This window comes from Vipera ursinii (assembly GCF_947247035.1).
Source record: "Vipera ursinii genome assembly, chromosome: 3".
Taxonomy (NCBI): domain Eukaryota; kingdom Metazoa; phylum Chordata; class Lepidosauria; order Squamata; family Viperidae; genus Vipera; species Vipera ursinii.
Genome location: NC_139516.1, coordinates 9159816 through 9173912, shown reverse-complemented (window position 1 = coordinate 9173912; position 14097 = coordinate 9159816). Strand labels below are relative to the sequence as shown.

Here is a 14097-nt window from a genome sequence, read left to right as displayed (position 1 = left end):
CTTCCCCCCTGGGGCTCTGCCTTAGCCTTCATTCTGAAATAAGACCTGAACTGCTAATGGTGGCTGTGGGACTCTTCTCAAATTCATATTGATTGGAGAATAAAATGGGATCTGGGAGCTTAAATTAAATTAAATTAAATTGAAGAATATAAAAATGTTTTGGGTTTGTTTTTTTGCCAAGAAATTAAGCTTTCAGGTCTTTTGTTCTTTGGCCAGCTGTGACCAGGCAGAGCTCTGTGAGAAAATGACAAACAATAATATGAAACATTAATGTAATGTATTGTTATAGAACAGGGGAGACCAACCTTGGCAACTTTAAGACTTGTGGACTTCAGCTCCCATAATTCCCCAGCCAGCCAGTCTTAAAGTTGCCAAGATTGGACACCCCTGCTGCAGAGAAACTGATACTCAAGGGAGACTGCCCCTGTACCTGGAGGATCGATTCCTAGCTTTAATTGGGTGATGAGCATAACAATAACAGCCTTTTTTCTTGCGGGTTTATATTGTCTTTGAATGTGATGGCTTTCCCATCGTACACTAGACCACAAATAAGCCAATTAAATTGTTAACTTACTATAAAACCAGTCCTGGGAAACTGGATTGAGTAAATCATGGGTATGTTAAACACATATAGCATAAGCTTATCATGCAAATAGCGCCTTTGCATTCTTCCTCCCATTCTTTGCAATCTTACAGACTTCCCTCTTTTGCAGGAAATTGCAATATCCTGTTAGATCCATCCTGGCCACCTACGATGCATGCAAGCCATAGTTTGCTTAGTTGGGATAGGTCAGCACACTGGGGCTTCCCAGGAAAGCAGAAGGCAAAGGCCACTTAATGACCAGCATGACTTACAGCTCTGTTTCTGGGCTCACAGTCCATTTGTAAGTTGAGGACCACCAGTAGGTTGTAGTTGTTTCTCAATTCACATCTGTACGTGTAGATTATGTATAGATTACAGGTAGTCTTATGACCACAACTGAGCCCAAAATTTCGGTTATTAAGTGAGACATTTGTTGTGAGTTTTATCCCACTTTACGACTTTTCGTGCCACGGTTGTTTAAGGGAATCACTGCAGTCGAAAAGTGAGTAACCTGGTTTTTAAAGGGAGTCTGGCTTCCCCATTGACTTTGCTGGTCAGAAGGTCACAAAAGGTGATCACATAACCCCGGGACACCGCAACCCGTCATAAATATGAGTCAGTTGCCGAGCCTTTTGGACACGTGATGAGGGGGATGCTGCAAAGCTTGTAACTCTGAAAAATGGTCATAAGTCACATTTTTCCAGTGCCGTTGAAACTTTGAACAGTTACTAAATGAACTGTTGTAAGTCGAGGACTACCTGTACTGTAGTTAGTACATGGGTCCCCAATCCCCGGTCCATGGACCGATACCAGGCCACAGCACGCCAGCAACTGGTCCGCACAAACAAGCAAAGCCCCATCCTTGGGATGCAGGCAGCACACAAAACACCATGCATTTTCCGCTCTGTGGAAAAATCTATCTCCGCGAAACCGGTCCCTGGTGCCCAAAAGGTTGGGGACCTCTGCTGTAACATATTTAGATTTGACCTGTAACATTGTTAATGATGCCTATAATATTGTCTCTTGGGGGGGGGGCAATAGGCATGTGGCTGCACAGAATCAGGGTAATTTTGGAGAAAAACCTACTTCAACTGTGAGCATCTTAAATACTGTGAGTAAGCAACTGTAATTTGCCAATAAAAGTGGTGAGGTTCATCCAGGGCCAGACGTGAATGGTAGCCATTTAAGAGTCTATCCCATTGTAGGGAAAGAGCAGGCTGAGCTGAAGGGCAGGGTTAAATGTGTCATGAATTTGCAGTCCTTGCATTAGCACAAGATGCCTCTCTGTAAATTCCGTTTATCTAGTGCACAGGTCTGCAACCTGTGGCTCCGGAGCCGCATGCGGCTCCCAGTCCTCTGCCATGTGCAGTCCAAAAAAAAAAGTGGGACTAAAAAGGTTCAACCAATCAATTCAAATATGCAGGGTAGGTGCATATCTCTCCTTGGCTCCACTCTTCAGTCAAACGCATGTATGCGCATGTGCACACATTTTTTTGCGGCTCCCAGTTTTTCCTTTTGTGAGGGAACCGGTTCCGAGTGGCTCTTTCACTGTTTCAGGTTGCTGACCCCTGGACTAGCGCCAATTCAGCTTTTTACCATTCATTGACTAGATCCTTACAGAGAGGTAGCGATGATATAAACTCTTCCGTGCTTTGATTTCAACCAAATGCTTTTGGTTATTTGATGTCCACCCTGTGTGATTCTAAAGTACTTCCCTTTTTGATCGCCGTCATTGGCTTCCAGGCTCGACGTCACAACAGCACTGAAAATAGTGACATGGCCAGTTTTCACCCTTACGCCCGGTGGTGGGATTCAAATATGTGAACAACCGGTTGTCTGTGCGGATGCCGCTTCCGGAAGTCCATTCCGGGCCTGGGCAACAAAACAATTAGCTACCGGTTCTGCCGAAGTGGTACGAACCGGCTGAATCCCACCACTGCTTACGACCATGGCAGCCAGTGATGGCGAACCTTTTAGAGACTTGAGTGCCCAAACTGCAAAACAAAACCCACTTATGTATCCTTGGGTGCCGGGTGGGCGTGGCCCATTGGGTGGGCGTGGCTGCGGCGGTAACGGTAGACTAGGTGGGACTAAAAAGTTCAATCAATCAATTCCAACTTTGCGAGATCTTTTTTCCCCTGCGAGAAGTTGAAATTGATTGATTGATTGAACCTTTTTTTTTTTTTTGGCACACGGCATCGGAGTCCTAAAGCGAAAAGGTTTCATGAAACCCAGCTGAAGGACTAGGACTGGGGCGACAGCGTGCGTGCCCACAGAGAGGGCTCTGCGTGCCACCTGTGGCACGCGTGCCATAGGTTCGCCACCACGGATGGCAGCACCCCCATGGTCACGTGATCCAAATTTGGATGCTTGGTAACTGGTTCATCTTTCTCCCTCCATCCTGGCCAATTTTTACAGAGGGACGACTGAGATCATTTCAACAAACTGCATCACTGTTTGGTTTGGTGATAACAACGCCTCAGATAGAAAGTCCATACAGAGAGTGGTAAAGACATCCGAGAAGATTATAGGAAACTCGCTTCCCGTGATTCAGGATATGTGCTTACAAGCGCTAAGTGCTTAGTGCTCTAAGCATTGTTAGAGACCCCACACGCCCCCACTTCACAGTCTGTGTCTGTTGCTCCCCTCTGGGCGGAGGTTTCGAAGTATTTCCAGCAAGACGGCCGGATTCTGTAACAGCTTATATCATCTGTCTGGTAAACTTGCAACATTCGTTTTTCTTGCCATGTACATGTATACATCCGAACCAGACCGTCTTGTTTCTCTGTGTCATAGAATATATATGTGGGTTTATCGGTAGAGGCATAATTTATTTTATTTTTTATTTTTGTCATGTTTATGCAGTGTATATTGGAGATAGTTACCCTTTGAGAGCTATATGCAATGAAATCTCATTTTAATGTATGCTGATTAGTGTACATTTAAAGTGACAATAAAGCTTCTATTCTGTTCTGTTCTGTTCTGTTCTCTATAAAGATTTCTATTCTATTCTATTCTATTCTATTCTATTCTATTCTATTCTATTCTATTCTATTCTATTCTATTCTATTCTATTCTATTCTATTCTATTCTATTCTATTCCATTCCATTCCATTTTTTCTATTCTATTCTATTCTATTCTATTCTATTCTATTCTATTCTATTCTATTCTATTCTATTCTATTCTATTCTATTCTATTCTATTCTATTCTATTCTATTCCATTCCATTCCATTCCATTCCATTCCATTCCATTCCATTCCATTCCATTCCATTTATTCTATTCTATTCTATTCTATTCTATTCTATTCTATTCTATTCTATTCTATTCTATTCTATTCTATTCTATTCTATTCTATTCTATTCTCTATAAAGATCCTATCCTATCCTATCCTATCCTATCCTATCCTATCCTATCCTATCCTATCCTATCCTATCCTATCCTATCCTATCCTAGTTTAGTCTAGTCTAGTCGTATTTATGACGGTTGCCGTGTCCTGGGGTCACGCGATCCCCTTTTGAGACCTTCGGACAAGCAAAGTCAGTAGGGAAGCCAGATTCATTTAACAGCTGTGTTCCTAACTTTAACAACTGGGGTGATTCACCGTGGCAAGAAAGGTCGTAAAACGAGGCAAAATTCATTGAACAACTGTCTTGCTTCTCGACAGGCCTTCTGGGCTCAGCTGGGATCCGTAAGCCAAGGGCTACCTCCCAGAGGGCGTCATACCAAAAGCCGCCTTGTAGCCTGCCCGGAGGCAGAAGCAGGTCCTTCTTCCCAGCGACTGTTTCATTTCTTCACACGCTTTTGCCCTTTGTCAAGGAAGGAGCGTGTGGGCTGTGTTTAGCATCAGTCCATAAATAAAGGCCCTGGAGCCATCAGTGTCGGCTCTTGGCGGGGTTCAGAGTTCCCCGTGGCTGCTTTAGCAAATGACTCATGCCAGCAAGGTCAGATGACCCACTGTTGGTGACAGGACAATTGTTTTTGGACAAAGGATTTGCAGCCGCATTGACTCCCACTCCCATCGGTGGATTTAAATAGTCCTTCTGCTATTATGGGATTGGCCTCTACTGGGTGATACCTCATGTTTACAGGCTTGTATTTCTGTCCCAAGAAAAGGCCAGGATGGGGGTTCTTCCTGGTTCTATGTATACAGGTAGTTCTCTCATGGTACAGCCATTTGTTTAATGACGGTTCGAAGTTATGACACCATTGGAAAAAAGGGATGTATGACTGGTCCTCGCACTTACGACTGTTGCAGCATTCCCCATGGTCGCGTGATCAGAAATCGGTCGCTGGCATGTACAGGTACTCCTTGATGTACAACGAATCATTTAGTGACTGTTCAAAGGGAACTATGACCGTTTTTCACACTTACGACCTTTGTAGCATCCCCATGACCATGGGATCAACATTCAGATGCTTGGCCACTGGTTCACGCTTATGACTATTGCAGTGTCCCGGGGTCATGTGATCCCCTTTTTTGCAACCTTTTGACAAGCAAAGTCCATGGGGAATCCAGATTCGCTTAACAACCGGGCTACTAACTTATCAATTGCAGTGATTCATTTAACAGCGGTGGCCAGAAAGATCATAAAATGGGGCAAAACTCACTTAACAAATGTCTCACTTAACAACAGAAATTTTGGGCTCAGTTGTGGTCGTAGGTCGAGGACTACCTGTATTCATGAGGATTGCAGTGGCCTGGGTTCATGTGAATGTCGTTTGCGACCTTCTCAGCCGGCTTCCAACATACGATGTCAAAGTGGGGAAGCTGGGCTGTCTTGACTACCTCATTTAAGAAGCGTGGCAAGGAAGAATGTAAAATTGGGTGCAAGTCACTTATCAACTGCCTTGCTTAACCATGGAAATTGTGGCCCTAATTATGGCTGTAAGTCGAGGACTTCCTGCACGGTACATGTGGATTGGATGGGGGACTCGGGAGGAAGTGTAGAGAGAGGAAGAATTAAAAAAAAATATAAAATTGGTGGTTGCAATGCTATGATTAAAGCCTGACCCCTTTTCACACACTGCATCACACAGAGGCATTCAGAAGGAATGGCTGAAATAATGGCCATGATGATGAGATGAAAGCTTTGCCTGTTTTTGTACGTGTGTTGCACAGGCAGGCCTTCCATCACACCACTGGGTGTGCCACTTTGGTCTTTTTCACTGTGCCCTGCAGATACCTCTGATGGCACACGTAAAAAAATAAGTGGGGGTTCAACGCTACGATTGCAATCATCACTGTAGCACAGGGGTCTTCAAACTTGGCCCTTTTATGACTTGTGGACTTCAACTCCCAGAATTCCTCAGCCAGGCATGCTGGCTGAGGAATTCTGGGAGTTGAAGTCCACAAGTCATAAAAGGGCCAAGTTTGAAGATCCCTGCTGTAGCATTTTGATGTTGCTGCAGGTGATGTTTACTTCAACCCAGAGTCCAGTTAATCTGAGGGCGCCGCAGATTAATTTAGGCAGAAGCCCACAAGTCTTAAAGTTGCCAAGTCTGGACACCCTTGCTCTAAAACTAAACATTGACTGTACTGATGCAATAAATTGAACTCAGATATTGGATTTTTTTTAATGCGTTCAGACATCACATGGAATCATGAGTCGGCACAATTCCCCCTTCCCGGCTGATCACTGTTAAAAATTAACCAAGTTTACCATGTTGTGCAAATGCATCAGCTAGGTCTTTACCTGACCTGCTTAAATGTGTTGCATGAGAACAGCCACTGAAAGTAAAGTCCCTGAAGGCAGGACAAGAAGCAACGGATGGAAACAAATCAAGCAGAGAAGCAACCTAGAACTAAGGAGAAATTTCCTGACAGTTAGAACAATTAATCAGTGGAACAACCTGCCTCCAGAAGTTGTGGATGCTCCAACGCTGGAAGTTTTAAAGAAGAGACTGGACAGCCATTTGTCTAGAATGGTACAGGGCTTCCTGCTTGTGCAGGGGGTTGGACTAGAAGACCTCCAAAGTCCCTTCCAGCTGTGTTATTCTGTTATGCTGTCAAAGTCACATTCCCCTAATTTACTCCTTCGTTACTTTTTCACATCCTGGAAAATCTCTCTTGCCTAATGGCTCTTATCAGACCCTGTCCGAGTTACACCTCTGTCCTTCCCTTGGATGCCAGATGTAAGTCCCAAACGTTGCAATTAGCTGTTGCTTCATAATTTACGAAACCTCACTGATCTGTCGGGGACCAACCCCTGCCCTGGAGGGCTGCGTAGGACATTGTGTGCATCTAACATTCGACAAACAAACGACATATTTCTCTTTGACAAAGGAAATGACCAAAGCAGGAAGGTTTCCTACCAGTTTGTTTCCATATATAATGAACTACCTTTGGCCAGCTTCCCGATTATATAAATAACTATTGCTGCATTGAAATAGTTACTCCACACTTGGTTGTGATGAACTCCCGGCAGGGCACCATTGTCTTCACTGTTTTTTAAGCTTCTGGTGGGGCTCCAGTAATCGGAGTAGGACGACGATGAACAATTCCAAATTCTTTTTGGAAGCTCCTCACCCACTTCTTAGCACTACTTCTTAGCACTTTCCCCAAGACGTCTGAAGAAGCTGGCGCGGAAATGGCAATCTTTTCAACGTGAATTTGTTTCGCCTGCATTCTGAGAAACTTGGCAAAAATTAAGGCTTATTTAAATGCTGGCACTCAGGTTTCACCGAAGGAGCAAACTGCCTGTTCAAAAGCAGATGCTTGAACAATATCGAGAGAAAAATCGAGAGAGAGAAAAAAAATCACAGTATTTTTCTTCTACTCCTAAACATTGTGTAAGAGGTTTTTCTTTTTCTTTTTTTTACCCCTGGCAACACCTGAAACATCTTCGAACTTCTCCAAGTAGTCCTCGACTTACAACCATTCGTTTAGTGACCGTTCAAAGTTACCACGGCCCTGAAAAAAGTGGCTTATGACCATTTTTCACACCTATGACCGCATCCCCACGGTCACATGATCTAAATTTGGACACTTGACAGCTGGCTCACATTTTATGACGGTTGCCATGTCCCGGGGATCATGTGATTCCCCTTTCGGTGACCTTCTGACGAGCAAACTCAGTGGGGAAGCCGGATTCACTTTACAACTGTGTTACTAACTTCACAATTGCAGGGATTCGCTTAATGACTGTGGGAAGAAAGGTGGTAAAATGGGGCAAAACTCACTTAACAACTGTTTCACTTAGCTTGATTGATTGATTGCAACTTCTTTTTTTTTTTTGCAGAAAGCGGCGGAGGCCTAAAGTGAAAAGGTTTTATAAAACTCAGCTGAAGGCCTAGGACTGGGGCGACGGCACACATGCCCACAGAGAGGGCTTTGCATGCCACCTATGGCACGCATGCCATAGGTTTGCCACCATGGGTGTAGGGTCTCCTACTGGGTGGGGGGGGGTTGGACTAGATGACCTACAAGGTGCCTTCCAACCCTGATATTGTATTCTATGTCCCAGTGATTGTCCCAAAGCCATCCAGCTGACTTTCAAGCCTAAGGAAGGGACTAGAACTCATAATCTCTTTCTGATTGGCTCAAAGTCACCCAGCAGGCTTTCAAGCCTAAGGCAGAATTAGAACTCAAAGTCTCCTGGTGATTGGTCCAAAGTCATCCAGCCAAGTTTCATAGTTAAGAGCTTACACCCTGCTGCTTTCTAACCTGGTGCCTTAACTGTTAAACCAAACTGGCTCTTTTTGTGTGTAGCTTATGGAAGAAATTTCAGAATGGAATTTACAAAGGAGATTCTGGGAGGGGGGGGAAGCAGTGCCATCTCATGGATTGACCTGGATTGCTCTTCCTAATGTGTGTAGCTCTGTAGATCAGGGCTTTTCAACCTTTTCACCCATTGTACCACTTTTACGATATGGCAACATCCGAGTACCACCAGTCACCTAGCAAGGTGTCAAAAACTTGACACCCCCCCAAAAAAAAGGAAAAAAGTGTTGTAGTCGTCAACTTACAGGTAGTCCTAGTTCACTTAGTGACTGTTCAAAGTTACAGTGGCACTGAAAAAAAGTGCCCCCCAGGACACAGCCAAGTAAGACACCTGCCTGCCCACCCGGCGGCACTCTTCCTCCTCTCCGAGGTTTTCATTGTGAGCATTTCTGTTTAGGATTGGCAGCGGGGGTGGGGGTGGGGTGTTTGGTTTTTATTTCTCCCCCTCTGCTGGGTAGTTACAGCAGGTCACTTCACATGACCCTAAATATGAATCAGTTGCCAAGCATCTGAATGTAAATCACAAGAGCCTGGAGATGCTGCAACATTCCAGCTGATCGGTGCTTCTTCTGGGCTCAGCCGAAGCACCAGGATCGGCGCCAAGCTCCAGCTGGATCCCGGCGCTGATCCTGACGCTTCTGCTGAGCCCTGACAGCCCCGAAGAAGCACTGATCCTGGCGCTTCCGCTGAGCCCTGACAGCCCTGCAGCTCCAGCCGTCTCTCGCTCAAGCTTGTGTGGTGCTGCCACCGGTTCAGCTCATTCCCTTCCCCGCTACCACTTTTCTAGGATGGTCGCGTACCACCTGCCAGGTGCCAGTGTACCACAGGTGGCACCTGTACCGCTGGTTGAAAAGCCCTGCTGTAGATTATAAGTATGTATATTTAATTTGTGAATTTGTTAAATGTCAATTTAATTCATTAGTTCAATTAATTTAATTTATTAGATAATTATGCTTGTGCATAATAGTCTGAATGACAACTCCAGTTTTAATTCACCCACATAATAAGGAGCATAGGTCTCCAGACCTGATAAGCACCTGAAGGCAGGACAAGAAGCAATGGATGGAAACTAATCAAGGGGGCGGGATCGAACCTAGAATTAAGGAGAAATTTCCTGTGTGAGAATTATTAAGTAGTGGAATGACTTGCCTCCAGACGTTTGGGCGCTCCAACACTGGAGGTTTTTAAGAAGAGATTGGACAACCATTTGTCTGACATGGTATGGGTTTTTCCTGCTTGAGCAGGGGGTTGGACTAGATGACCTCCAAGGTCCCTTCCAATTCCATTATTCTGATAGCACATGTTGGAAGTGCCAAGACACTTCCCCCATTTGAGTCTGCGCAGGAAAGAACCCTACTTGACAGCATTCACATGTAGCTTTTTAAAAATGGCAATTATTTCTGCAGTCTCGGTGATGTTGTCTAGACTCAAAAACCAACCCAAGTTGAATAGCAGGTCCCTGAAAATCCCAGTCTGCGTTGCCAAGTTGGAAACCATCCCTCTTGAAGGCAAGAACAGGTCATGAGTTCTCCAAAACTTTAAAAATTAAGCTCAACTCAATGTGTTTATGTCTGTTTGTGTGGGCAGGGGGGGGAGAGGGGGGGACTTGAACTTTTTAGGTAAAGGTAAAGGTTCCCCCGCACATGCGTGCTAGTCGTTTCCGACTCTAGGGGCCGGCTCATCTCCGTTTCAAAGCCGAAGAGCCAGCGCTTGTCTGAGGACGTCTCCATGGTTCTGTGGTCGGCATGACTAGACGCCAAAGGCACATGGAACGCTGTTGCCTTCCCACCGTAGTGGTCCCTATTTTTCTACTTGCATTTTTACGTGCTTTCGAACTGTTAGGTTGGCAGAAGCTGGGACGAGTAACAGGCGCTCACTCTGCTACGCGGCACTTGGGATTCGACCCGCCAAACTGCCGACCTTCTGATCGACAAGCTCAGCGTCCTAACCCACTGAGCCACCGCGTCCCTTTGAACTTTTTTAGGAACCTCTGAAACTCCATTTTTTCCTCCTTTAGTTCATGGTGCATATGAGGGAGGCGGCTCCGTTTGGGTTTTTAATAAATAAAATCACCTTGGTGTCAGATGTTACCATCATCTTTATTAGGAAGTGGAATAAAATTGCACACAAAGGAGTCGTTTTTAAAAAAAAAAAAGAGGAAGGGAAAGAAGAGGAAGAATCACCGTGAACGCAACATAGATTTCAATCTCTTTTGGATGGATCTCGAGAGAAGGGAGAAAGAGAGACTTGGGTCTGAGGTCAGGGCTCCCAAATCCCTTCCTTTTGATTGGTGAAAGAATATTCAACATTGAGAAACTCAAAGGGCCAACAGAGTCAGCAGCAAAAGACGGCAGGCTGGGGGGTGGGGTGGTGTCACCGGCAGCCTCCATAGAGAAGGAAGGAAGGAAGAGGTACAAGAAACCTGGCAGCTCCGAGGGATTAAAGTCCGGTGGGGTTAAAAAGAATTCCTCAGTTTTCCGAATGGAAGGCTTTAGGCCAGGGCCAAGGCACACCAGGAGTCTTGACGAGGGCCAACGCTTAGACCCAACGGCTGGGACATGGCAGATGCTGGGAAAGTGTAGTCTTCGGGCTCATACTTGAACTGGGGATGGGGGTCCTCCAGCCCGTTTTCAGGATGACTTGGAGCCTGCAGAGATCGGGAATCAGTCAGTGAGTTCATCCCCACAGATAGGGCGGCTGGCTGGCAGTCAAACGCCACCATCCCAAATCCTTAAACCTCCACCCACGCCAGACCACCAAACAGCACCAACCCGACTGGAGCAACACGAAAACCGTCGGCCACGCTACCACCCGCCTCGCTCCTGAAGCCTGGCACTCCACAAGCGGTTCCATCCACAGAGACATCGACCTACAACCAGCCTACGAACCCCTCAGGATCCAAATCAGCCGCACAGCCAGCCAGAGACAGCACTGACCTGCAACCAGCCCCACACAAGACCGCCCCCTCCTTCCCATCAGTTCATCTCCCAATGTCCCTGACCTAATGTAGCCTTCCCATCACAAGACCCATCAGAAGCCCCTCGCTGGTGACTCCCAACTGACCCGTCACAAGAGCCTCACTTGACACACCCACCCCTGAAGCCCTTATAAACAGAAGATCACTGACACTGACATCCCCCTTAAACTCCGCTGAAGATGTTACCCAGCCTCGTAATGAAATATTCGGAAACCAACCCAGGAGCTCGGAGAACGAACCTCCAAGCTTATCTTACATCCGAGCTACAGATATTTGCCGCTATTGCAAATAAGGCATTCTTAAGACCTTTGTTGGGTACTGTTCTGGCTCTTGTTACAGGGAGTCCTTGATATACAACCCTTCATTTAGTGCTTGTTCAAAGTTACAATGGCCGTACAAAAAAAGAGGGACTTGCAAGCAGCCCTTCCACTTACGACTTTCCCTTTACATGGCATGGTTCCATGATCAAAATTCGGGCTCTTGCAACTGGCATATGTTTAGAATGGCTGCAACATGCCGGGATCAAGTGATCCCCATTTGTGGCTTTCCTAGTCAATGTGTGGGGGGAACCAGATTCACTTAATGACCACATGATTCACTTAACGTTGCAGTGATTCTCTTTTAATAACTGTGGCCAAAAAAGGTCGTAATATTGGACACGACTCGGTCCCCATGGGTTACTTGCTTAGGCTTCTCAATTTTGTAGCAAATTGCTTTTTTTTAAACACACACACACACACACACACACACACACACACAGAGCTGTTTTTGCAATGTGTCTATTGAAAAAAAAATGACATAAAAGTTTGCTAGGAATCCAAGTAGTTCCTCAACTTGCAACCATTCATTTAGTGACTGAAAACAAGTAGCTCATAATCCTTGCAAGTCGTGTGTTCAGAATTTGGGTGCCTGGCCACTGGCGTGCATTTCCAGTGGTTGCCGAGTGACCCATTTGGGTCACATGATCACTACTGGCAACCTTCCCGGATGGCTTCCGATAAAATCAGTGGGGGGAAAGTCAGATTCACTTAATGACTGCACGACTCATTTAATGACCATGGCGATTTATTTGTCCCCGGCCATAAAAAAAGCCATAAAATTGGGCGTGGCCCACTTAAAACCACCGCCCCGCTTAGCTACGGACGCTCCAGTCCCAAATTGCGGTTGTAAGTTGAGGACTACATTGGTGTCAGGTAGGTCCCTGCTGATTGTACTGACCTGGGAAGTTGACACTATTGCTTGTCCCGGATATTGTGGGGTAGCGGCGGGTTCGGTTTTTAAAGTGACTGTGCTCTCTGAGTTTGTAAGTGAGGAAGGAGAATTGGTAGTTGAAGTTGTGGAGCCTGAGAGTGATAGAAAATATATATAAATATGTATATTAGAATGTATATATTAAGGAAAGCAGATCAAGCAATTATCAACCCACAATTGTCTCATATGGTCATTCATTAGTATTTCACTGCTTTATACTATCCAGGGGTAGGCAACCTTGGCTCTTTTATGACTTGTGGACTTCAACTCCCAGAATTCCTGAACCAGCCATGCTGAGGGGAAAGGGAGAGGTTTCCAAGCTGAGCCGGGCTGGCTCAGGAATTCTGGGAGTTGAAGTCCACGAGTCATAAAAGAGCCAAGGTTGCCTACTCCTGCACTATACAGATAGTCTCCTACTCACAATCCTTCGTTTAGTGACCATTCAAAGTTATGGCGGCACTGGAAAAATTGATTGAAATCATTTTTCACACTTATGACCGTTGCGGCATCCCTGGGGTCACATGATCAAAATCCCAATGCTTGGCAACTGGTTCATATTTATGACGGTTGCAGTGTCCAGGAGGGTGATGTGATCCCCTTTTGCGACCTTCCGAGAAGCAAAGTCAGGGGGGGGAGCCCCTTAACAACTGCATTTTATTATTAAGTTAACAACTGCAGTGATTCACTTAACAACTGTGGCAAAGAAAGGTGGCAAAATGGGGCAGAACTTACTTAGCAAGTGTCTCGCTTAGCAACAGAAATGTTGGGGTTGTGGGCCTAAGTCGAGGACCACCTGTATGACGATGAAGGCCAAATGCCATTCCATCTGGTTGTCTCCTGGTTAGGATTCTAGCTTATCTTTCCATTAACCTATCCGAGTGCCGTTCCTGTTCCCATTTCTATTTTTAAAATCAATTTATAAGTTGCCACATTGATCAAAGGAGCTCTCCGCAGGCTCAGGAAAATTAAGCATTAAAAGCAGAAACCCTATAGTAAAAGGGAGATTATTCTCAGACCCTGTCAGTGAACAACAACGAGGTAAAAAAACCAGTTTAAAACAACTCTTTTGACACTGAGAAGGCGTTGTTAGCATTGAAGGGGGAAAGCCCGGCGTTTTCACAAATAAAACAGAAAACCTAAATAACTCTGAGTAACTTAATGAGAGTTACTGCATTCAGTGGCCATGAAATACCACGAATACTTGCTAACTGCTGGATAAGAAAACATTTCAGAATTGGTGGGAGTTGAACTGAAAATACAGGAAGAGGGCAGAGGTAGCAGAAATCTCCAAAAGTGTCTGCCCTACAACATTTTGTTTGGATTCCCATTTATTTACAGTCTTGCTGCCAAAAGCACTCAAGAAGGTTTACGGTTCAAAATGACTGAACTCAATCTTTAACCATCATTCTTTGTCAGAGCTAGGCAAAATCATGGGGAGTGATCCATCTTGAAATTGCAGTGCTTCGGGCTAAGAATTTGGATAGGGCAAGGTTGAAAATAAAAACACAAATCCCGGTTGTCCCAGAGCTGCAAAAAAAATGTACCGGTAGTTCACAAATCAGA

The 14097-nt window shown here is 45.3% G+C and overlaps 2 protein-coding genes across 2 annotated transcripts in view; one reads left to right on the top strand and one right to left on the bottom strand.

Moving 5' to 3' along the window:
• Positions 1-2266: 2266 nt before the first annotated feature.
• The window catches only part of LOC310637723 (uncharacterized protein), a gene marked incomplete at both ends in the record, with an annotated part of 181023 nt that continues 169192 nt past the window's right edge, over positions 2267-14097 (top strand). The window contains 2 exons of the mRNA XM_083358224.1: positions 2267-2388; positions 3543-4038. Coding sequence (XP_083214350.1) covers positions 2267-2388; positions 3543-4038 — 618 coding nt within the window. The remainder of the gene's footprint in view (positions 2389-3542; positions 4039-14097) is intronic.
• Positions 10798-14097, bottom strand: part of GATA5 (GATA binding protein 5) — a gene marked incomplete at its 3' end in the record, with an annotated part of 40476 nt that continues 37176 nt past the window's right edge. Inside the window, exons 5-6 of the mRNA XM_083357354.1 lie at positions 12502-12626; positions 10798-10953 (exon numbers count right to left, since the gene is read on the bottom strand). Of these exons, the coding sequence (XP_083213480.1) occupies positions 10798-10953; positions 12502-12626 (281 nt within the window). The remainder of the gene's footprint in view (positions 10954-12501; positions 12627-14097) is intronic.